The sequence below is a fragment of the Apteryx mantelli genome, chromosome Z (genome assembly GCF_036417845.1).
Source record: "Apteryx mantelli isolate bAptMan1 chromosome Z, bAptMan1.hap1, whole genome shotgun sequence".
NCBI classification, from domain to species: Eukaryota; Metazoa; Chordata; class Aves; order Apterygiformes; family Apterygidae; genus Apteryx; species Apteryx mantelli.
The window spans coordinates 51746665-51770441 of record NC_090020.1 but is presented as its reverse complement, the minus strand read 5'-3'; the positions used below and the strand labels follow the sequence as shown (position 1 = coordinate 51770441).

The following is a 23777-nucleotide window of genomic DNA, read 5'->3' as shown; positions in this document are numbered from 1 at the left end:
GTATCAAAAGCATACATGCAGAAGAAGAAAGAAGAGAGGCGGAGGAGGTGGAGCCAAGGGAGGAGAGAAAAGGATGTGAAAAGAAGAAAGGGGAAAGACAAAAGTCTAAAACCATATCCCCCTGATATTGGCATTCACTACGCTTACAATGCTAGTAATATTAAGCATATATAAAAAAAAGAAATTCATTCCTCTTTTTAATCATATTTAATTTATTACTTCAGTTTACTAAAACTAAACCCTTTGCAAAAAAAAAAAAGTGATTTGACAGCATTATTGCATGTTATATAAGTACATCAAGTGTACCTCAAATCTGTTTTAGTACATTTGTAAGAGTGTCAAATGGTATTAAAAGTAAAGTATGAAGCAAGGTTCTATGCAAATCATAAGAATAAAATCTGGGAAGCTGCAAACTTCCATTTGCAGATTTTTGAGAAGACAGGCAAGTATTTAATCTGGAAAGGGTAAAAAGGTACTTTATCATTAAAAGAAAACAAGATCATTTTCAGTGGCATTTTGAGGTTTTTGATTTTGAAATGTGAAAAGGAGACCTCTTGCAGTAGGAAGAAGTTTTTAAAATGGAACTTACAATTCCAGCTTTTATTTGCACAAGAAAGGTTGAAGTTAATTTTATATTAGATCTTCAGTTGATTGCCATTTGTCTACACAAAAAATCTTCTGTGGCTGACAGTTCATTTGCTTTTTAGGAAAGTGGATACTAACTAAGGAGTACATAATTAATAGTGCCGAAAGTGGCAGATGGCTTGATGAAACAACGTACGAATGGGGATATAAAATTGAAAAAGACACCCATTATTCACCTCAAATGCAATCTGCACCTAAAAGATGGCGCGAAGAACTGATACACACTAGTGCTCCAGGGGCCTTCCACAGATGGAAAGTTGTCCTCCTTGTTAAGGAAGGTGATAAACGAAGGGATCCTATTACAAGGTAGGAGAATATGTCTTAAAGCTGAAGTAATGAAAGATAAAACACTATATAACTGAACGAGTTTTTTTTCTTCCATCCCAGTTAATTTGGTCCATAACAACCTCAGGTCCTTCAACGTATGAATTGTTTTCATTAATATACTTCCACACATTTTTATAATAGTTACAGTGTTAAATACACACTGATTTCTTTAAATCTTTAAAACCACTGCTTTTCTGGCTTGCTTTCAGTGTTTGCTAGTGTCAAATATAAAATGCATTGTCACGTATTTGCATCTTGAATAAATTGCTTACAGAAACTTTCTTCATGAGACAAGGTACATATGCTTATGCTTTTTATGAATATTCTTTTATTTTATCCACACATTACATTCAAATGGTAGCCAGAACAGGATAAATTATTTCACTTGAGTGGGTGACCTGAACCAACCATGAACTATGTCTTACTAATCTGTTCCACATTCTGACTAACCTGATCTTTTTATGTCACATCTGTGCAACAGCTCCCTAGTTCTGAAGCCCTAATTTGTATTGTAACAAATCTTTATGATATGATGTAAATACAGATAGTTCATAAGGGAAAAGGCAAAATATAAAGGAAAAGCAGAGAAAAGGAAAACCACTGGAAGTGCAAGAATTTTGGGACTACGTTTATTTTTTTCCAAACTCCCAGCACACCTGGATTCCCTGATTTAAGTACTATGTTGAATCACAAACAGCGTATTATGTAAAGTTTGCTCCTGAAACAGCTATCCATTACAAGATGTTGCTTTTCATTACAGGAAAAGATACTATCCTACTCTCCTCCTCTGTTGAAAACCCAGTTAGCTGGGAGCACTTCTCAGGTCTGGGTATGTGCACATTGTGTATGCCCTGATTCTCTACGGGGCATGAAAACAAGGTGTATGTCACAGATGCACAGGCAAGCAGGGAAATGCAGTGAATCTAGTTGATCATGGTATCAGAGCTGCAAGGTGCATCACAGAGTACCTGCCTGCAGTTCCTAAACACAAACTGAGATGCAGCTGAAGTTATCCTCTTCTAATTTTATCAACTGAAGACATTTTAAGTAGGCTATTCTCTGAGCTGAATGGAAAAGTTTACTATGTGCTGTCTTGCAGAAAGATGCATTCATTCTGCTACGCTTCTGAAAAACCATGTTTGTTTCCAATGAAAACTGCTTCTGCAAATCCTTGTGATAATGCCATTGAAATGCTGTCTTGCACAACTCTGTTAACAGTAAAAGTAACCTTTAACAGGAACTACATCAACAAGAGAAATGAACAGGGAGTTTTGTGGAAGGAATCTATTTTTTTTCCAGGCAGTTTTCCACACACTGATGTGGGGATCCTTTTATTTAGGCAGAAAACATTGAAAGGTAGATTTTCTTTTGTCTCCAGCAAGCATTGCTTTCAGTCGTAAAGGCCACTGCAGCTTTGAGAAATGGTTGGTTTTTTTTTTCTCTAATACTTAAAACAGCCTGGCTTTTTCCCCTTTCATTCTTTTCTTGCCATTAATCCCTAATTATTGGATGTGTAAGTGTGTGAGGCCAGCATCCTTTTCTTTTTGCATATATGGATTTTGAAAAATGGACGTATATTCAACAATTCAGAAGACCTCTTTTCTTCCTCCACTGTCTTGTCTGTCATCTTTTCTAAAAAATGTGAATCATTGCAGCAGTACCCCTCTGCAAATTTCCTCTGAGGAAACTCTTGCATATAATGTTGCCCCAAACATAAACAAATGTTTTCTGTGTATAACATTGGGTGGCACCAAATGCTGTAAATGACTCTAAAATGAAGTCAGAAAATGTATTTGCAATATGAAAATACCATGTTACAGTTCAGAAAAGCAGTGTTACACTTTTGGTAAACCACTTGATTTATGGCAAAACTCTAATTGAAAGACCCACTAAATATCATCATGGGGGACATAATGTAATAGATTATAGCTGTTGTCTAAGAATTTTAGCTTTGAAAAAAAATGCTCAGAGAGAAGCTTTCTATCAGGTAGGAGATGATTTTAATTAGTAGTGTTAAATTGTGAAAAGACATGTCTTGTTAAGTGGGTTCCTTCCTTCACTCAAGGCTCTTAAGTGCCCTTTTATCCTCCTAATGAAGGTTGCGTAATGTCACACACTTAGAATCCTTATTCTCTTGCACTTCCATACTTGTAATTTGTGAACATTAATGTAGCCTTAAGCAATATTAATATAATGCAGTAAATACCTCTTTCCAAATATATATTTATTTAGAGTTCTGGAAGCTGGAAAGGCAACTATATGTTCATCTCAAAATGCAGGGAGAGATATTACTCATATATTCATCGATGATAAAAGTTTTCCTACAGAAAAACATCTCTTTGAAGCTCAATATTACCCTATGCAGTATCTAGCAGATTACCTTTTTGAGGTAAGTATGTTAAAAAACATACCTAAAATTCATTTTTCATTATCACTGTTAGCAATTTATGTCATCCTTACCGATTACTCTAATATACAGCATTAATGATAGAGAAGAATACAATCAACCTGGATGTTTTGAAATTTAGTTAAAAATAAAGCAGCTTTCTAATAGAAAAATTGTCTCTCCCAAAGCAATATTTTGGTTTAGACCAGTAGATATAACACCAAGGAAGAATACTTTATTTCTTCTTCCTCTTTGTACTCCTCCTTGGTTCCTACTTTGTGTTATTACTACTAGAAAAATGGTTTAGACTTCAGGAAGAAGGTTCCAGTAGCTTTCCCAGAGTAGTACATGAAAGTAATGTAGCTGACCACCAATTAAACAGTTAGCTAGTTAGTCACAAAACACCAAAAGAAAAATAATAGATCTTCTTTATTATCTTCATTTTGTTAATGATTTCAAATGTGTATGTGTGTGTATTTTATCCTGGGTTTGGCACACACCGTTAAATGGTGTCCTTATATCTTCATGCTTTAATATCAGTTTAATCACTTTTTTGTGAACTGATCTCAATTGTTTACCTTTTTATTCATAACATTACAAATTATGCTAAAATATTAAGATTCAGATGCATAACTCAAAATATGTTTGCTAGCAGCCCTTGGCTGGGAAAAATTGGTGGCTGCAGTATGAATTCTGTAAGGGGATTGTATACTGAGCAGTGGAAATTCGATCAGAATATTTCTATACTAGGAATCTATTATAAGCTATTCGCCTGTATTCTCTATTCAGTCGATGCAGAGAGATTGGTGCTGCTAGAATGCAAGTTTTTCATTTCCTAAAATAGGTGTATGAACTGCTATCTGAGCACACCTTCAACTCTCCATTACTGTGGATGGATCATTCCATACTTGTAGACAAGTACAATTAAATTTTAAAAAAATTAATTAAAGGACTGTATATGCAACCTTATGAAAACAGATCAGCATGCCAAGGACATCTTTTTAAGAACTTCTCATATACCAACATACTGTAATGCTTCTCCATTTGCAGCACTCGTCTGTGGAGTCAGAAAGGAGTGACATAATTGTCCACATTTCAGAAAATATTCAGAAGTCCTTAGGATTAAAAATCATCTTTCCAGAGAGCTGGAGTTTTTGGTTGGAATGACTTAGCCAGATGAGGCATCCAGTGCAACTTCAGATTCTTCAGTGTTAGGTTTACCACTCAGCCAAAATGGAACAGAAGAAGTTAAATTCACTGTGATACAAAAAGACAAGGCAAAGAAAGAAAAACAGCTTGATTGTTTTTCATCCTCCCATTGATGAGGGGACATGCCACTGTTAAGTGAATTTCCCTGTGTGTGCAGATTCCCTAGAACTAGAAATTATTCTTACAATTTCCAGAGAGAGAGAGAGACAGACAGAGAAAGACAGGGAGACCTTATGATTCCTAGTCCTTTGCTTACCAAGACCAGCATTGTCTTTTCTTACAGACCATTTTGATGAGTGATCCTATGGAGATTAAGACCATGACCATGGTACATGTTCTTCTTTACTGTATACTTTCTTCTCTCCATTCTGGAACAGTAATACAATATTTTTAGTTTGAAGCATTTAAATCCAGGATTACTCCTTAGCTGAGGCACACATAATACAAAGACTGACAAAAATGTAAGCGGTGTCATCAATGCCCATTAATTTTATAATAAATATATTAATAGAAAACTAATAATGGCTACAGAAAAGCCAGATTTTAGCTTTAAAAGAAAGCTTGTCTGCAAAGGATCAAGAAAAATGTTGCCAGATTGATTTTGAACAATGTCTACGGTTGGTGGATTTATTCTATCTGAAAGGAGGACATTTAAATGGATGTTTAGAATTCACCAAACAAAAAAGCAAATGTCTTTTTTTTTTTTTTCCAACTTCAACAGCTTTATAAGCTGTGTTCTTGCTCCCAAAGCTGGTATAAAGAATGATATAAAGAGAGATTTAAATCTCTGTATTCCACTTCTGACTCTGCAGAAAACTGTATGGCTGTTACTCAGTCTGGTCAATGCTTTACTTGTACCTTTAAATTTTTGGACATTGACTTCTGGTAGAAGAATCTGCATTTTGATACAGTCCAGTTAGGACAACCTAACCATATTTTATGCTAACAAACAACAGGAAGCTCATTCCAGTCAACTGCAAAGATTTCTTTGTGGGAATATACTTGTTATAATATATATTCAGTTGTTCATAGACTTGAGCACCAAACAACAATCTTGTAGACTGACTAGAAGCTTATTCAATAGACACAGATTCCATTAAATTCTAAATACTGACAGAAAGCCTTGAGGGCTTGGAGGAGAGGGCTAGGAGGAAAGGAATTTAATCAGAAGGAAAAGCCAGTCAAAAATGCTATTTACAAGCAAGAATAGACAACCGGCCTTTGTTTTTATCATAACGTGTTGAACTCCTGTATGCTCTCAATATTTCCAACTCTTCTGATTGTTTCAAGAAAATCAAAAAATTGAGCCCTTTGTTATTTAGATCACATTTGTGATGCAGTAGAAGGTGTCTGTCCTTTGCAGCTATTAGGAGTTATAGCTGACCAAGCAGGAGAGTCAGATGTACTATTCAGACTCTTTGCATTTGATGATAATCTTCATAGCATTTTGACGTGGAAATACTCCAAGGACTCAGAAGATTCTTTTAGACTGTGAGCTGCTCAGACTATGGGATGACTTTACAGTCAACTGCTAAATAAAAAATGTTACTTCTGTGAGCAAGTAGGAATTAAAGCTGGGGTTGTTACTAGGAATAACTTACTTAACTTGAAATCCTTTGGATTTTCCATATCCAAAATGCAGAGAAAATTTCCTGTCTGCATTTTAATGATCAGTAAAGCTGCTATGAAAAGGTTGAAGGGGGCATTGAAAAGTCTTAGTGTCTACATCCTGAATAAATAATACACATCAACGTGGGATTTCAGCCTAGTACTTACTCTCTTAATGAAACCTCTTCAGGGAAGCTAGTCTCTATATCACCTTTCAGCTAAGACAGACATCATATTATATGTAATAAAGAAATGAGTGTCAAGTATTTATGGCTACCTCACCTTTTATTGATCTCCATGAGAATAAAGTGTTTCTCGCTATGCACCCTGAATTCCCCTCTGGTGGGATAACAGTGTTCTGTCTTGACCAGTTCATTAACTTGCATGTATCTTTTTTTCCTAGACTTTACCAGGTAATTTATTTTAGAGGCAAGGAGAGCATTAGCTTTCTATTCAAATGCATCTAAAGAACTCAAAACTGCCAAGACTCTTAGTCTCTTATAAGGAAAAGAATAAAACATAGGCAATCAAATCACAACACTTGTCTAAATATATTAGGCTTTATCAACAAATGTTATGAACACACTCCTGTCTCTTTCTCCAAGAAGTACTTGGCACATATTTCATTAGGACATAACTTGGAGCATTCCAACTTTGTAAATCTGTAGAGCTGCTACTTGACTCCTACTTCTAGCAGAAATAAATGCCCTCCTCCCTGCAACATACGCATGCACACATCATCTCCTAAGGCTTTGTATCCAAATCAAATGTTGAATTCAGCAAAGCAGGGTTATTCATTATTTCAGTAGAGCTGCTTATAGTCATTGCCTTTCATACTATTCTGTTGCTTTTTTGAACAAACACATTGCTTCATCTTTGTATTTCTATATCTGATCATGTAATTTCAACCTCATAATTTCTAGTGTTAAACTACTCAGAGAGATTGTCATTAATGACTTGATCCTATAAGGTGTCAAATGTGTTGGTTCAAGATGTTAAAGAACATGCATGATTTTAGGGAGCTATTCTCAGATTTAACACAGACTTCAAATGCTTTGTTGAATGCATACTGGAATTTATAACATTTTGGCAAGATGGTACTGGGATACTGTATATTGTCTGAATGTCAGTATTTTTAGAAGGATGTTGAAAATAAAGCAGAAGTGCCACAAGAAGTAAGATGTTAATGTCTCAGAGCAGAACTTTTGTCCTACTTCAGTAGGAGTTTAGTGATCCTTTGCTCATCAAAAGCTATTTAGAGCTCTTCTCAAATTACCTAAAGCATTTATTACACTTCTGTAATGTGCAACAAACTTGATAATTGCTTAAAAATGTGTAGTTATCCACATGCCAAATACTTTTGTTTTGAATTGCATATTTAAGGGAACAGCTGAAAATAGAATGACATACATGCAGCTTTTGAAGCTTTACACTGAAAATCTCTTAAAAATATAAAATGTTTGTGGCTTGCTTCTTCTCAGTACAACCACCGTGTTTATTTCCTACTGTTGTTTTCCATACAGTACTTGTGTCCCCCTTTGGATTTAGGTGCTTGAAGTAGAATGGCCAAAAGCCACCCCAAGCATATTTATTTCACTGTACTTGTATAAAGTCCTTCCACACCTGCTCCAAATAAAAAATGGCCCTCAGTACAGTGACTAAGGGGGATCCTTCAACGGTATCCATAGTCCTACTGATCACATTTTACACTTCAAGAGGAGGCTATTTTTTATGTGTATTTATGTAAAACAACAGTGTTGCTTCATTCTTAATCTGTGCACATTTGATGAAAACATATATTGAACCTTACCAAAATGTATTGTTCTCATATCCTGAAATAATTTTTAAATACAATTTGTAGTTACTTTTCAATAACAAAAATTACCTTCTGGGTTTGCTGAGAGTCTTCTATATGGAAGTGTTTCTGGTTTCAGTCTGAATTACAGAACAGTTTGAGAAATACTTGCTCATTCCCTGTACTGAAGAAACAACTAGAAATGATAGGTGAATTTAGAGATTAAATTACTAATATAAGGAATTTATAAGATTTAAATTACTAGTTTCGTTCATCCTTATAGACAAGAACTGAAAGGATTTCATTGTAGTGGCCTTTATAAAATGAGAGTCTGGTCTTGGTCAAATTCATGAAAAATTGTATTTAAAAAAATCCTTATTATACTTTCTTCTAATTGAAAAGACGTGGGTTTTGGTTTTAGCTTTCTAAAAGTCCAAAGAACAAATCCATTATGGAAACTCAGTTTGCATTTCAGTCACAGAGTTTGGGACAGGGTTGGAGTCAATTAGAGAAATAATTATGGGAAAGCTCATACTGATGATGCCCATGCTATAACTACCTACAACATTAATGGTTTGTTTCCAGAGTTGTTTTATCTGGCATATAATGTCGACTCTTGAAAAATACATAAGCATGCATGTGCACACATGAGTTTACAACAGGATATGTGGAAAGACTTAAGCACATAAAGACGTTTTGGAACGTTAGTTCTCTATGCCATTTGAAATTAAAAAATAATGATTTTTTTTGCTCTTCACAGAAGGAAATACAAAATACTGAAGTTATCCAAATGAATCGTTTTCTAGCTGCACAAGAAATCAAACAAATCATGTCTAACATGCAGCTTGTTGAAATGAAAAATGCTGTGATAAAACATATGTATTTTGCTCAGGTACGTAACAATTAGTTACACTTTCTTAGCATAAAATGTAAAATACATATAATTAAATTTATCTTTCATTATAGATTATAGATATTTTAAAATTTTCTGAAATTGTAATAATGCCTTTTAGCCTGCAGTGTTTAATAATACCCTATTTATTACAATCTACCATTAACCAAAGTAAATGGTAGGCATGGGCATGGGGAAGGCATGGTGGACTATTTGAAATTTCAGTGTAACGTATCTAATAATAGCTAATATTGTACAACAAAATGTTGTATTAGTTTATAGTCTTTCAATGATTTGTCTGTTATCTACCTAAATTACACTAACAAGCTTTTAAAACCTAACATATCCTAGAGCAAGCAAACTTTTTGTTGATTCATATGAATGTTTTTTTATTACAAGTAGAAAATAAAGCTAAATACACTCTTTCATTTTAATGTTGACACATATCTCTAATCATGATAAACATAGTACATTAACAATTAAAAGCATTATTTCGTATCTAGAAACAGAACAATTACTACAACAGAATAATTACTTTGAGTCGGGATATATTATCTCTGTATGCTACACTGACTCCAAATGATATTGCGTAAGTATTCTTACAGGAGCTCACTTAAAGGGAACAATGTATGATTTTGTAACTGCAGAATCAGGTCCAGTAGGTATATTAATATAAGTTCTCAGTAGCAAAAGAATTAGAATTTCTAAGTGCTCAGTGTATGGTATATAAAAACAAAATTGATGAGTTGAAGGCACAAGCTGCTTAAATATGCACCCTCAAATACTCCATGTTATATCAGTGACATTTTATCAAGACCATAGCCTCCAGACCTTTAAAAAATAAATGCATCCTTAACTTCTTATGTATTGTACATACAACAGGTGCACTACTTAGCAGATTATTTTTCCCTCAAACTATTACATGGATATGAGCAGAAGAAGTAATCATAATCTTGAGGACAAACTCTACTAAAAGACTTTTTTGATAATACATATAAATAAGATCATAACACTAGGCTATAACTAAAGGTAGCTATAGTAGTACTACATTTTTGCACCTACTGCCATATCTTCAGGTCTCAGTCGACTTGCAAAATGAATCCAAAATTTATATTTTGTTGTAGAAAAACTGGAAAGACTGAAAACACTAACATTTATGTAAGTGGACGAAAACTAATAAAACTGTCATTGCATAGCAACTGTTTAAACAAGGAGCAAAGAATAACGGGAAAACTAAGGAGGAGAAAAGTTGCCAATATTATTTTCCTTGTAGGTCACTAATTCTCTGTTTCATAATTTTGCGATCTAAATATTAAAAAGATAAATGTAAACAGACTGCTATGTTGAATTTTTTGCTTGAGTCATGCTTAAAAAAAGTTAACATTCTTTGCTTTTGTACAACATTTATAGAATATGTCTGTTGGTATCCAGTGTACAGGTTGACTTTATCCTGTTTTACAGACTGTTAAACATAAGTCTACTCATATAGACCAGCTGAATGAATGCAATCCAGAGGTAAGGATTCTTGCAAAGAGGGCATGTTGTGTACAAGGAATTTTATTCTGAGGTTAGACAAACACACTTTTATTGTGTAATTAGCTATCAAATAAACATTTTAAAATATTTAGATTATCCCATCAGTCTAATAAAATTATTGAAGACATAAACAGAACTTCATACTGGGTATATGTCAAGATTTGTTCTTTCTTGCAGTGCTTTCAGTACTGTCCTCTTTATCTTGAAGAAACTTTAATACTACTGCTTAAGAGAGCTTTACCTGTTATTGTTAGAAGAAAAGAAACAAATATGGCCTGATGTGATTCAGAGCATCTGAAATTATTCAAGCACTGTATTTTTGCAATAGCAATGAAGGGGAAGTATATACTGCTTCTTGCAGTGCTCATGCATTTTTGCTAGTAGGGGCAGGCTTTCAACTAAGATTGTCTCACTATAGAAAAAAACAGTAGTTGTTCTTACAGCATAAGCTTTAAGTATCATCAAGCAGGTTAGAGAGTGCACTGAAGCAAGTAGGATATGGTGGATTATATTTTCCAGTCCTTTTTTGTAGTTACTTTTACTTGATTTCATTTTTCTAAAGTATTTAGTTCATTTCTCATTTTTCTTGCTATTAAGCCAGTTATATGGCATAAGTCAGTTACAGGTCAGTAACAGTTCTTACTATTTCTTTGTTATGTGTTAAGTAAATAAATACTTCCAAATTTTTCCCCTTTTCTATCTATAATACTAAGAATAAATTGTTTAAGGATAATTTGTTAAAACAATAGCTCTCAACACTTAAAAAGTATTATACATAGCAGCTATGAGCTACTGTACTTTATATGGTAACTTGTGTATTTAAAAAAATTAAAAGGCCCTATGAAAGAGATCTCCTGCTACTGAGAAGAGTCCACCACAGCAGTTTTATATCATCTTTCCTTACCCATTAATAATAAAATGAAAAACAGTTTTCCACTTCCTTCCTGTCCTGAATGTGATGCAAAAGGCCTCACATTCTCCCGAACAGCTTTGTTTCAGTGTGCTTCTTTCCAAATAATGTATGGATGTTGCTGTTTTTTCTAGAATGAGAATTTTCAAGAGATATAAGTTTCAGTCACAGTATAAAAAGACAGATACTGATAGCATCACCAGATGAGGGCCAGAAGTAACATGTTCATCCATACACAATATACTAAGTCATCTTCACACATCTAAAATCCATGCAACAGAGAAGTTGTTCTTTGACTGCCATTAAACAGTTTATGGTTGCCCTTTAGATGTGCTGTTTGCATATAATTAGCATTACAAAAGTATGAATGCCACCATTATTTCCAAAGGAAATAACGTGGAGATTTTAATAGTGCATATATAAATGAGAAAATTGAAATAAATGCAAGTTGCATAATCCATATGCACAAAGACCTGATTAAAAGCAAATTGTCCAGATGAGCAGTTTTATTTCTCATTAATATGAGACTGGCGTACATTAGAATCTAATACAGGAATCTCAGAAATGATACCTTTGTAAAGAAACCAAGTATCTTAAAGCTGAGGTGGAGCTCATTCTCTGAGAGACTTTAGCTATGATTTAACTATGATTATCCTTTCTTTCCACAGGTTTAACCTGATCTCTTAAAGTTTTTAGTTTATTACTAGAACATTTTTGGAAGATAACTTGCTAATATAAGTCTACTCCATACACCTCAAAACCTCAGTTGGACTTGAAGTTTGTGTATTATTTCCTTGATTTTAAAACAATTGGTAGAATGTCTTCAGTAGCTTTGTGTCTAATGTGCATCAGGAGCCAAGTTTCTTGGCAAAGATCCTAAAGTCTACAAGGTGTTAGGAACTAAAGTAATAATAAATTTATGTAACCTTTTAATTCCCAGCAGTTCAATTGTCTCCCCTTCCTGCCGCTGCTTTTCATAGTTTGGGCTCCTTATCCCAGTTTATTTGAACTTACCAGGCCCTCAGGCTGTGTTGTCCTGAGAGGAATTCTGTGAATATATCTATATTGTCCTGGACACGTGAGGCTTGGACTTAAATGTGTGCCTAAACTTTTTCATTGACCATGCTTGTGTATATGCTGGCTCTCATTGGCTTCAGCCTACAGCAGAGTAGCTGGATTTCAAACATAGAAATTATCAGGCACCCAGAAGCTGTGCTCTGGTAATGGTATGGTTGTAACTGGCTTGTACAGCTTGGCTTTAGCTTGAACCTGGACTAGAGGACAGAGGTAAACAGCAATGTAGCTGAGAACATCTTTACTAGCTCCTCTTGCATATCAGTAATTTACAAAAATAAAGGTTTGGAAAGCTGAAAGTACAGATGATAACAGGGAAGTTGCAGAGCAGATACAGCATTTCATGAAAGCTTTTAGATCCTTATGGGTCCTCTGAAAGCTTGCAAAGTTAAATGTTTTGCTCTCAGGAATGGCAGAGAGTAAGAGGGGAGCTCTGTGCCATTAAGAAGGTCTTTAGAGCTTTGAAATACACTGGGATCAATACCTCTACTATCTGTAGCATTAGCTGCTTCTCTGACATGCTATATAGGAATAGGAGTGCTAGGGAGATAAAACAGTTATATGGTTTATAGATTTATAATGTTTACTCATAAATTATTTATTTCATGATTTTACATTTTTCTTTCATTCTCAAGCTGTTCCAGTGGTACTAATTATCTTACTGTTCCAGTCATGCACTGTCTCATGTACTCTGTGCATGCGTGGAAATATTAACACTTACTTCTTTGTATACCTCTCAAGAATAAATTACAGATAAGTTATTGGGTGTGTAAATTATAATTTGTTTTTTTAAAAGATTAAATATATTCAGATCTTCTGAGATGGTAAGCACATTATGAAAGGTACTGTCTTTTTAATGAAAACCCAGTTCAGTAAGAGTGAAGGCCTTCTAGATGACAGCAACTTACTGAATCAGGCTATAAGTAGTTATTTCAATTCTGGTGTATAATGTTCTCTTGCTTTAACATATTGCCGATATTTTCTTAGAAGTTTCATGTTAATTTTTGTTCATATTTGGTCTGTATTAAGCTGTTCTCTTACTTACAAAGATACTTTATTTTTAGGTTAAAAATACTGACCTGTCCAGAGGTACACTTTGTATACTTGAAGGACTAGTAGAAGAGTATTTCTTTCCTGATGTAATCACAGAACTTGCAGCTGGTCAAAAGTATTGTATACCCCCTGTGCAACTTCTTCATTCTCTTCTAGAACATGTCTTGTTGGTGAGATCTGAAGGCTTAACTATTATGAATATTAAAACAGGAAATGGAAATATTATAATCTTTGCTACTGTTGGTGTATTTACTGTTTTTTTTCAAGTGAAATATTAACCCTTCACTTCCTATTCATCAGTGTGTTAGCCTTAATGCAGCCTATAGTAAAGGGAAAAATTTAATCTGTTTCTTTTTTATTATTTATAAGCCATAGAATGTAGTGTTCTAAATATTATGAAAGAGCCAGCCCAGAATTCTTTCTACTGCTTTGAAAAACGGCATGTGTGACTTTTTTTTTTTTTTTTAACATAATAGGTCACAGATACTGAGGTCAATTCAAGGTTTGTTCTAAGCAATGATGCTGGAATACCACAGTAGTGCAAGCTGTGCTTTTCATTCTTTCTTATGGAAATTCTGAATTTTGCTGCTTCTAGTTTTGCATTAAATTGCATGTTACTTAACTGATCATAATTAAATTTGGTCACTTAGGATTATGAGGAATGAAGAAAATGTATAAATTCTTAGTGATCATGGATCTTTGGCCAATATGGAGCCAATATTATTTTCTCATTTTATTACAGGGAAATACTGATGCAATATTTTCTGCTAAACTTCTTCACATTTTGTACCTTGTTCTCCAACTTGATCCTCCTTGGAAGTCCCCTTCTGTGTTAAGGTATTATTTGGACCTTCTTCAGTGTCCTATTTGTAAGAAAGGTACATGGTCCTTGATAGAGATGCTTGTAAGGTAAGAAAATTTAATGAGGTATTAGATAGGTGTTATTTTACTTCAAACTGGGGCAGGGGAGGATAGCTGGAATTCTATTGTACTTAAGTCACTTTTTCACCAGGATGAGTTAACTGTACATGAAGGTCTAGCATTATAATTGAGGTTTGGACCTTTCACTGTATGTTTCAGTTTAGCACACAGGTAGAGGTGTTTATTGGAAAGGAAAAAGAATATGTTTGCTGCTTCTCTTCTCTTTTGTTGTAGAATGTTTGTTTATTTTTGTTAAGCTTTTCACAAATTAGAATAATTTATGTATTAGTGCTGGTGTGTGGGTGTGCATCTCTATATCTATCTATATGTATCTCTCTGCAGTTGTGAAACAACTTCCAATTTTATCTTGCCAAACATGAAGCTTCATATTGTATTTTTATTTTAGTCACAAACTTTACAATCTTGTTCAGCAAGTCTTATTAAATTCTATGCATCTACAAATATAAGACTCTGCATATATCAACTGTTTGGGTTGCTACTCCATTCTTTACCTTGGGAATTTTTTTTGTGTGTGACTTCCTTGAATAGAAATTAATAATTCATTTGTTCCTTTGGAAGAGGAGCTGTACCTCATCTTATTGCTATCATATCATCTTAAGTAATATTTAAATAGTTTGATATAACAGTGATTACAAATACATGATTGTAAACATGCTCTTAGTCTTGAAAGGCATTGAATTTGAATCATTGTAATTGAACATTTAACCATTTTGATTAGGAACGTGTCACATGCCACTTGAATGGGAAATAATTTATCTTATATATTAAGCTTCTAACAGTACTTACTGGCAGAATATGAACACTCAGCAATTGAATACTTGCTCTTTTTTTTGTATGTGTTCCTTCCAACAGTCAAAATTCTATCCAAAAATATATTCTACGCTTAACTTCAAAATCATCTGCATCATGTTAGACAATCATTAGATTCGATCAAAAACTGTATTCCTGTCAAACAGTATCTGTGTGAACTGCTGTTTAAACTAAGGTTTATAGGAGTTACAATGTAGTTTATAATACTAGACTACCTTGTAATGACAGGATTTTTAAGAAGTACTGTTAAATTCAGTAATTGTACAGTAACTGAAGTAGAGAAATTTAACAGGTAAATAATTAAGTTTACACTATAAACAAAATCTTCATCTACAACACAAAGCCCCAGTATCAAATGTTAATTTTTTTTTACTGAAAATTTGGCTTTAAAAACATAAAAGTTTGGCTTTAAAATGATGAATGTTGCTGGGGAGCAAGGTATTTACTTGTCAAAATTGTCAAAAGTCAAAACTACCTTTTTTGCTGGTAAATCAGAATATAATTTTAGTCATACAAATGGATTTTTTTGGTGTTTATTTTTCAGGTCCTGCCTTTATTGCAAAACCATTTGTCATGCAGTCTCAGTTTCAGAAAAAGTACATGAACAGAGGATAGTTCACAAAACATTATTGAAATTTTTCTTTGATTTAGTAAAAGCTGAAGTAGAGTTTCTGACAATAAGGTGGGTTTTGTGGGATAATTCTTTCTTACTGCTTTTCACAATTTCACATGCACTTCTGTATATACAGCAGGTTGTATCCTGATTTTAGTATGTCCCTAATAAGATACGGTTCTCACAGACATGTATTTACTTAGAATTTCCTTCTGTATTTCTCAATTCTCAGTTTACTTACTGCAATTTGTATTGTTTTTTCTAATTGTGTTTTAAGGTCTCAAACTTTTCATAACCTATTATTTGATGATATTACTGGTTTCAGTGGGTGTTTAATTTTGCTCATAAAGTTGCATTTTTGACTTTGCAATACTTCAGTTTTCATTCTTTAAGGTGGACCAGAAGGAGTTTGAATCCACTGATATTTTAAAAATTTTCAATTAAATGTTATCTTCTGCTAGGGAGATAGTTATCTTTCTTTAGTTTATGAAGTTTAAAAAAAATCTTGTTTTTGCTCTGCCTGTACTTTGTATAATATTAGCACAATATTAGAATTCCTACAGTTTGACTCTAATAGTCATCATTATTTTACTTATTATTCATCAGAAATTGTGTCTGATCTTTCTATACTTAAAAATTGCCAAACCTTTGTGTGTTTTGACAGAAGACAAGGTTCCTGTCTGGTAACTATAGTAATCAAAGTGGCATGAAGACTCAGTTTTTTTCACTTTCTTTTTTTACAGTTTGTTTGAAGGGGCCAGTTCACAGCATCAGCAAGTCATGCCACAGACAGTTCTTCTGAAGACCTTTTGGCTGGGAAGCGAAACCTCGGTGCTTTTTACCAAACACATAAATATTCTAGCAGATTGGGTCGTACTTTCCCATAGAGAAATGAACAGAACAAATGATGTGAGTATGAATTTTATGCTATAAAATAATGAAGACCAACATATTTTTTAAAAGGCATTCCTTTGTTCATTTCTTTGTGAGGAATTATATGTAAGTACCACAGCTGCTTGTTATATCTGCCTTTTGTTGTGAAGCATGCTGGGTTTTGCTCCACTAAAGGAAATGAATTGATCCATAAGATTCTCATATTGATCTGTAGAGAAGAAACGAACTGGAGTCACGAGTAGCTTGGTGGCTACATTCAGATGTTCACATGCCCTTACCAGCAGGTGTTACTGTAGTCATTAGGGACACAAGTTTAACACATCCTGTCGAACAATAAGGTATAACAGATGATTATCTTATTTTACAGTGATTGTATTCAGGCAATGTTGGAAAGAGAAAGCTACCAAAACAAATTTTGTTGTTTTCTACAGCTATGCGTAATTTTATTTTAATAAATGCCCCAATTTTCTTCCCAAGTCTCTTAGTTTCATTTGTTATCTTCCCTAGATCTTTTCATAAAAATGGAATTGAAGGCAACTTAATTGCTGTTCTGTGACCTGCTGACCAGCAGGACATTGACCTGAAAGATACTGAGTGTCCTCTATACCACCTCTTTCTTTTCAGAAACTAGAAGCCTTCTAAAACATCTTTGACTTCTAGATTCTAACATAAAACACAAACTTACTGCTGTCTCTCCATTCTCTTTTAAATTATTGTGAAAGCACAGAATAAATAGGTACCTCATTCACTTTTTCAATACAGTAGCAGAACAACAATAGAAAATCAAGTATTCCAGAGAAAAAAGCACTTTCGGTATAATACCTGCTAGTTCTTCATTATGTTAAGAAAGCAGAAAGATTAAACATAATGACAGCTTCACTCATTTTACCTAGCCAGACCTCCTACCTTTTTTGAAGGATATCAAAGTAAGCCATACTGAAACAGTGCTGCCTTTTATCCTTGGTCAAGATATTAAAAAAGTACCTAAAATTAGGCTTCTAAACCCATATTTATATTTAAACAACCTACCTTTTCAAAGGTACTGAGCACCAAGCAGGCTCACATTCAGTTGATTTCCATGGCCATTCTGCTTCTTTGGAAAATGAGACCGCTTTCATATGATTCCTGGTGTTGAGTCTGCAGTTTAAATTTAGGCACCATTTTATTTTTTCTATCATGCCTTCTTTTGACAAGTTCCAGCACTGAAACCATACCTGTTTCATAAACTGCTCTTTGCATAAGCAGAATAATCACTTGTGACAGATATAGTACAAAGTGTGAGAAAAATAAACTTACAGAAAGAGTAAAACACAACATAAAGCATGCAGAAATCTCTCTCTTTAGACTTTATATACATATATATACACACCTATATATGTGTGTGTGCATGTATACATACATGCATACGTATATAAATTGTCCTTTCAGCACAAACCCAAGATTCCTGTTGCTTTTCCAGTTTCATCTTACATGCTATAATGTATAATATCCTTGCAGATATTAATTCTGGCCTTAAAATACAGCTATTATACTGTTGTCTGATAATGTCTGTTATTTTGTACATTCTTTCTTACAGCCTTATTCTTTAGCTTCATATTTATATATTGCATTTTCTTTTCCCTTGCAATTTTGGCAAAAGTAAACTCTGTAACAAAATACTAACCATATTTTCACCTACAAAACTTGCCATTATCTCTTTCTGCACTCTCAATTTTGGTATACTAAAAGTAGAAATGCTGATTTTTTTCAATACTGAGAGACTCAGTTTAAAATTCCTTGACATAGTTGAAAAGGTCATTCAAAAAGCCACAGGAATAGATCTTCCCCAGCTATGTAGACAGAACTGTTAGTTTTTTATTTTCTTCTTTTTTTTATTATTTTAGAGATGCATAAATAAAAACATATTTGCATGCCATTAAGTATGGCATATTGGATGCAAAATTTTCCTTCCTTTCTTCAGTGTAGGTGTATGATGAATTGTTACCAGCTTTGCTTTTTAAAAGCTGTTTGCTTAAGGAGCAACACATTGACAATATACACGTAATACCGCTCAAACTGAATTAAAGGAGCTACTTAGGCATTCCCACTGTCTGTAGAGGGACAGAAATAAAGCATTTGGTAGTACAGTGTAAGGAGGTGACCATGTCTCACAGCTTACAGAAGCTTAACTTGTGGGAAGAAACAAATGTGTTAAATGTGATATACTGAAGTTCTCTCCAATTTTCCAGTGAAACTATCTGTGAATAAAAATAGAAAAATAATTTCATGAAGTGCTTTTTCAGGCATATCTAACACATTTTCATCTAAGTGATAAAACTGGACAATTTTTATTTTAGCTATTTAGAATCAGATGAGAAGTTTCTCCTTTTATATGAATCAAAGAGATTGCAACAAATCAGCACTGGAGGGGAGAGAAAAGGTAAAATAAAATAAAAAGAGCAAGCCACAAACAGTTATAGTATCCTAAGTTAGAAGCTCTATGGTAAAATGCTGAACTAAGTTGATTGGTTTTCCTGGCTTTAAATACCTTGAAGGTATTTGGTTTTTCAGATCTATAATAGCCTATATCAGAAACAAAGAAAAAGAAAAGAATGAAGGAATATAAAGAAATAGTTAGTTATATATCTGGGTGCATTTGCTTTCTTGTGTTAGGTAGGATTTCCTTTATCTTGAAAGTACCAGAATAAAATTAGTGACAGGAAATTGGATGCCCTCAGTCATCACTGTGTTGATCTGCTGGGACAACTTAGCAGAATAAAATTGATACACTATCCTTGTAGTTAACAATGCACTGCCAAAGGACATGGTAGCCTTTCCATCACTTCAAGTCTTTAAATCAATATCAAATATAATTCTAAAATAAATGGTATAGCTCAAAAGTAAATAATAGATTTGATATGAAACTCCTCATCAAGGTTCCTTGAATCAAAGCTGTTAATTGAACTTTAGAACATACAAAAGAACAAACAGGTATTTTGTTTGTAACAGTTTGAGTAGCATTCAGTTATAGAATGGCTTTTCACAATGATACTATGTCACCAAATAGTAGCAGAAGTATTTTTCATCCTGATAATGATGTTTTAAAAAAGAGCAGCCTTACATAGCATTAGGAAGGTGAGAGAAAGGGATTAATTGCATTTTTTATTCGCATTGTCTTGCATATTTCTTGTTTTCTTCCATGTTTCACATATCATTACAGTGTTGTATGACTTTGTAGAATTCAGTGTCCTTCTGGCCTGTCACTCCCCAAAAGCTTTCTTGGAAACATGCTTTAAGGCACTTTTGGAGTACTGCATTGTCCTAAAAACATTATTTGCACCGCATAAAAAAACAATTCTATAAGGTGTGTACTGTAATTCAAACTCAGAAAGTTAAAATGAACTTTCCTGTGAGTTAAAAGCTTTCTTATGAGAACTTTTATGTGCAGTAAAACAAATTGTGAAACTTCTATTATTGGAGCACTGTACTTGACTTGAGAAAACATTAAATGAAATGGCAATCTCGGAATTGCATTTGCTAAGCTAGCAGACATCAGTTGTGCTGCTATGACTCTTGTATGGTAACACAGCCAACAGCCTCTTCTCACTTCAGTGCTTTTCTCTGTGAGATAGCTTTGATTCTCAACAATAAGAACAAGGAAGAGAGTTTTGAAAAAATGGTAAATTGGATCCCAGTTAATTTGTTATGATTGGATATTGTTTGAAAGAATAATTCTGCATGATTTTTTGCAAATTCTGCAAGAATTTTTTAATGCATGAAGTACTACATTTTATAGTAATGCAGTATTTTTTAGGATTTTTTAAAATACATTATTTATGGGGAAGAGGAGGAGACTTGAATGGTTTCTTAATATAGCTACAAGAATTATGTTGTACTTTGCTGTTTTATAAAGAAACAAACTATTAAAACTTTATTAGCTTCATACCAAGCTTGAGGAAAGATTAGATATAGTAGTAAACCTTGGGGACAAAATCAGTAGCTTCTGAATATTCTCAGTTTTAGTTGATTGAAGTATCATGTTCCAGTGACTAATAGTCTGACAATTTATCTAAATGACAGTGTAAACAAAAACCTCTCTTTTAAAAAGGTTTTCACTTAATCTGAAATTGCATCTGTTAATAAAATAGCAACTCATGTCATTTATAGGAGTAATTTATTATTTCATATCCAGAAATAAAAGTATTTGTGTAATGTTCTGAATATTGCTTTTGTATGTGTACAAAAAATCAATTAGCTCCTGTAAATTATTTTATTGCTGATTGACATTCAGAGATCACTTAGTTTTATAAGACTTAAATCCTAAGATCTAAAAAGTCACTGAATTTTTTTTCATTTGTTGATATTTTTATTTTAGTTTGTAGTTAAAAATACTAATTAAATTTCAGAAAAAACTACAGCTGTAAAACAGAAAGCAGTAGAGTTGAAAAACAGAATAGACTTTTCTTTTAAAGATTTAACCTCTTTAGTTGAATAGCAGGAGCTATTTATGTGCACAGTGTTGTTTTGTCATACATGGTAGAATTCCCATGCTTAATGGAAAAGTTTTCTTTGTTTTCCTTTTTAATATTGCATGCCTTTTCATTCCTATGTTTCTATTGTTTTGTGTTTGAAAAAAAAATTTAATGTATTAACATTTTTAAGATAGATACTGCTTTCAGTAAATTAGAGCATTTTCCCCTTATTGTAACATTGAGCCATTTATTTCACGATATTAAGGAGAAGCTCTTGTTCATACTACTGTTGTTTTATCATAATGTCAACCAACTAAGCCTATGCCAGTTGGCATTCTCTGGGCTGTCCTTGTCAGTGTGTAGAGATACTCAGCTGTGCAGACACTGTTGCAGCCTAGTTATCTGCCAGATTTGGTCTGCAACTATATTTCTGACTTTGTGAAACATCATTAATACTTGTTGTATTATCAGCAGTTATTTCAATCAACAGATTGACACCTGCCTCAAGGTCAGGTTTTTTTCTCCCCTTCCTTGTATCTGATTTCATAGATCAAATAAGACAATCTAGTGATTGAAAACCAAGAAAAAGAATTTTAATAGTTGGGCTCTACATCTATATCTACCTGAGACTATATCTGTATGACCTTGATCCTGTCACTTACCTCTGTTAAAATTCTCATTTGCTGCATTTGTGTAAATTATTTGCTTTGAAGAACCATTGACAGGATTAAATTATTCACCAGTATTTTGCTGCGGGGTCCAATGGTAAAGGAGGTATGCATACTTAAAGAAATTTAAATGCATTGTAAATTGTTTCTTTACTTCCTATTCCTGAATCTTCAGGAGGTAGGGAGTAGTATAGATTTTAAAATATTTAAATATTAATTGAAAAAATGGATTTAAATATTGTTGACCTGTCATATCAATGTTCTCAGTTGTTTTTATGAGCTCCCACAGTTCATCCGAACTGAATTATTAGGATATAGTAAAGAGAGAGGCAAACCAAATCAGTCAAAGAGTTAAATAGAATAAGAGTAAGTATGGCTGGAAGGGATCTTAAACATCATCCAGGCTATCCAGCCCAGAGCCATTCCTGACAGATGTTTGTCTAACCAGTTCTTAAAAAACTTTCAATGATGGAGATTCCACACTTTCCAGGCAAGCTGTTGTAGGTGTGTTTATTCCTTTTCTTTTGAATGACAAGAAAGTCTATTGTTGCTGTTAAGTATATGCACAGTATTTATGTAGGTTTTCCACAAATGGTTTTGTAGTCTTTCTATAATAAATCTCAACTACGCCATGGTCTCTGTTGCTCTTATATATGTCTGTTTGATTTATTGATGAAACTCAAACTGTTTCAGTCACTGGTGCTTCTCAGCTCCTGAGGGAATCCTATTAAATTATTTTAAACTGATCTTTGAACGTATTTTGTTCTCAAAGGAATATCAGAAAAACAATTCATTGTGGTATTAGAACACAACAAAAGACAGAACAGTTCTGTTTCCTTTAAGTAATTCTTTAAAACCTCAAGTTGAAAGATAAGTACTTACTCACTTGCCTGTCTCTTGTCCAAAATTTTCTGTTGTCCTATATGTCTGAGCATACATTCTCTTCTACAAGAACGTGTAGCAGGATTTAGCAGACAGTATAGGGGCTGTGTGTCCCAGTAGTGATTTTCCAGTAGAACCTTAGTTAGGTGGCTTTTGGCAACTGAATTTCATATATTGCCACTATGTGTGCACATATTCTTCCAGGTTATACTTCTTTCAAAACTAAATACAAACACTGTGATTTTGCTATGGTTGTACATGTGGTCGGAGGATCATTGCATAAAATATTTCTACACGGCACGTTAAAGTGTTGTATAGAGAGAGCTGACTTACCTTTGAGTAGACTAACCCCGACGCTAGCAGTGGTGCTCTACGCAGCCAATATTAAGTGAAATACTAGCGCTGGTGAATAAACGTTATGTTTCCTCTATCTCACAATACTTGCTGGATAGCATGTTAAAGAGCTGTATATTGTATTGATACCTCCGTAAGAAAATTCGCTACGATTTCTTTATCTGCAAACAGCAATTTTGTGCAGATTCAGGGGAGAAAAGAATAAGGCTAATATCTATGCTTTGTTTATTCTAAATATGCAGCTACTAGTCTGGCTGGAATTTCTGATGGCACAAGAAAGTTTCCTACTCCCAGATATTGGTTGCCGAAGTTTTTCTGAACAGGGAGATAGCACCTTACATCCTTTCTCTCTTTTGGCACAGATGTACACAGCTCGTCATAACTGGGGCTTTAGTTTTGTGATGACATCTTTAGGAAACGAGAATCCTAATAGAAGGGGGAGAATCAGATCATAAAGCAAAACAAAAGGTTAACTAACATAAATGCGGTACTTGAATTCCTACAGTTAAGCAAAACCTAATTCAAAAAGAAAGCCTATTTTGTACTCCTAACATTGATTCCGTTTTGTATTTACATGACTATTTGTTTTAGAGTATATGTTTCCAAATAATTTGTATTTCTCCAATGCCAAATCTTAACTGATGTGGCATCAGTGGCATTTTTATTGACCAGGATGCAACAGTTGGCTTCTGAGCAGAAAAAAAAGCCAATGAAGAAATGATTTGGCA

General features: G+C 33.7%; 1 protein-coding gene across 4 annotated transcripts in view; it reads left to right on the top strand.

Moving 5' to 3' along the window:
* Positions 1 to 23777, top strand: part of SLF1 (SMC5-SMC6 complex localization factor 1) — a 37888-nt gene that overhangs the window by 1943 nt on the left and 12168 nt on the right. For 3 of the 4 annotated variants that reach the window (XM_067315356.1, XM_067315357.1, XM_067315355.1), the window contains exons 4-12: positions 708 to 951; positions 3205 to 3361; positions 4851 to 4895; positions 8731 to 8862; positions 10324 to 10377; positions 13447 to 13605; positions 14178 to 14344; positions 15732 to 15869; positions 16544 to 16709. In XM_067315356.1, coding sequence (XP_067171457.1) covers positions 708 to 951; positions 3205 to 3361; positions 4851 to 4895; positions 8731 to 8862; positions 10324 to 10377; positions 13447 to 13605; positions 14178 to 14344; positions 15732 to 15869; positions 16544 to 16709 — 1262 coding nt within the window. The remainder of the gene's footprint in view (positions 1 to 707; positions 952 to 3204; positions 3362 to 4850; positions 4896 to 8730; positions 8863 to 10323; positions 10378 to 13446; positions 13606 to 14177; positions 14345 to 15731; positions 15870 to 16543; positions 16710 to 23777) is intronic. The other variant, XM_067315358.1, reaches the window with a different exon arrangement.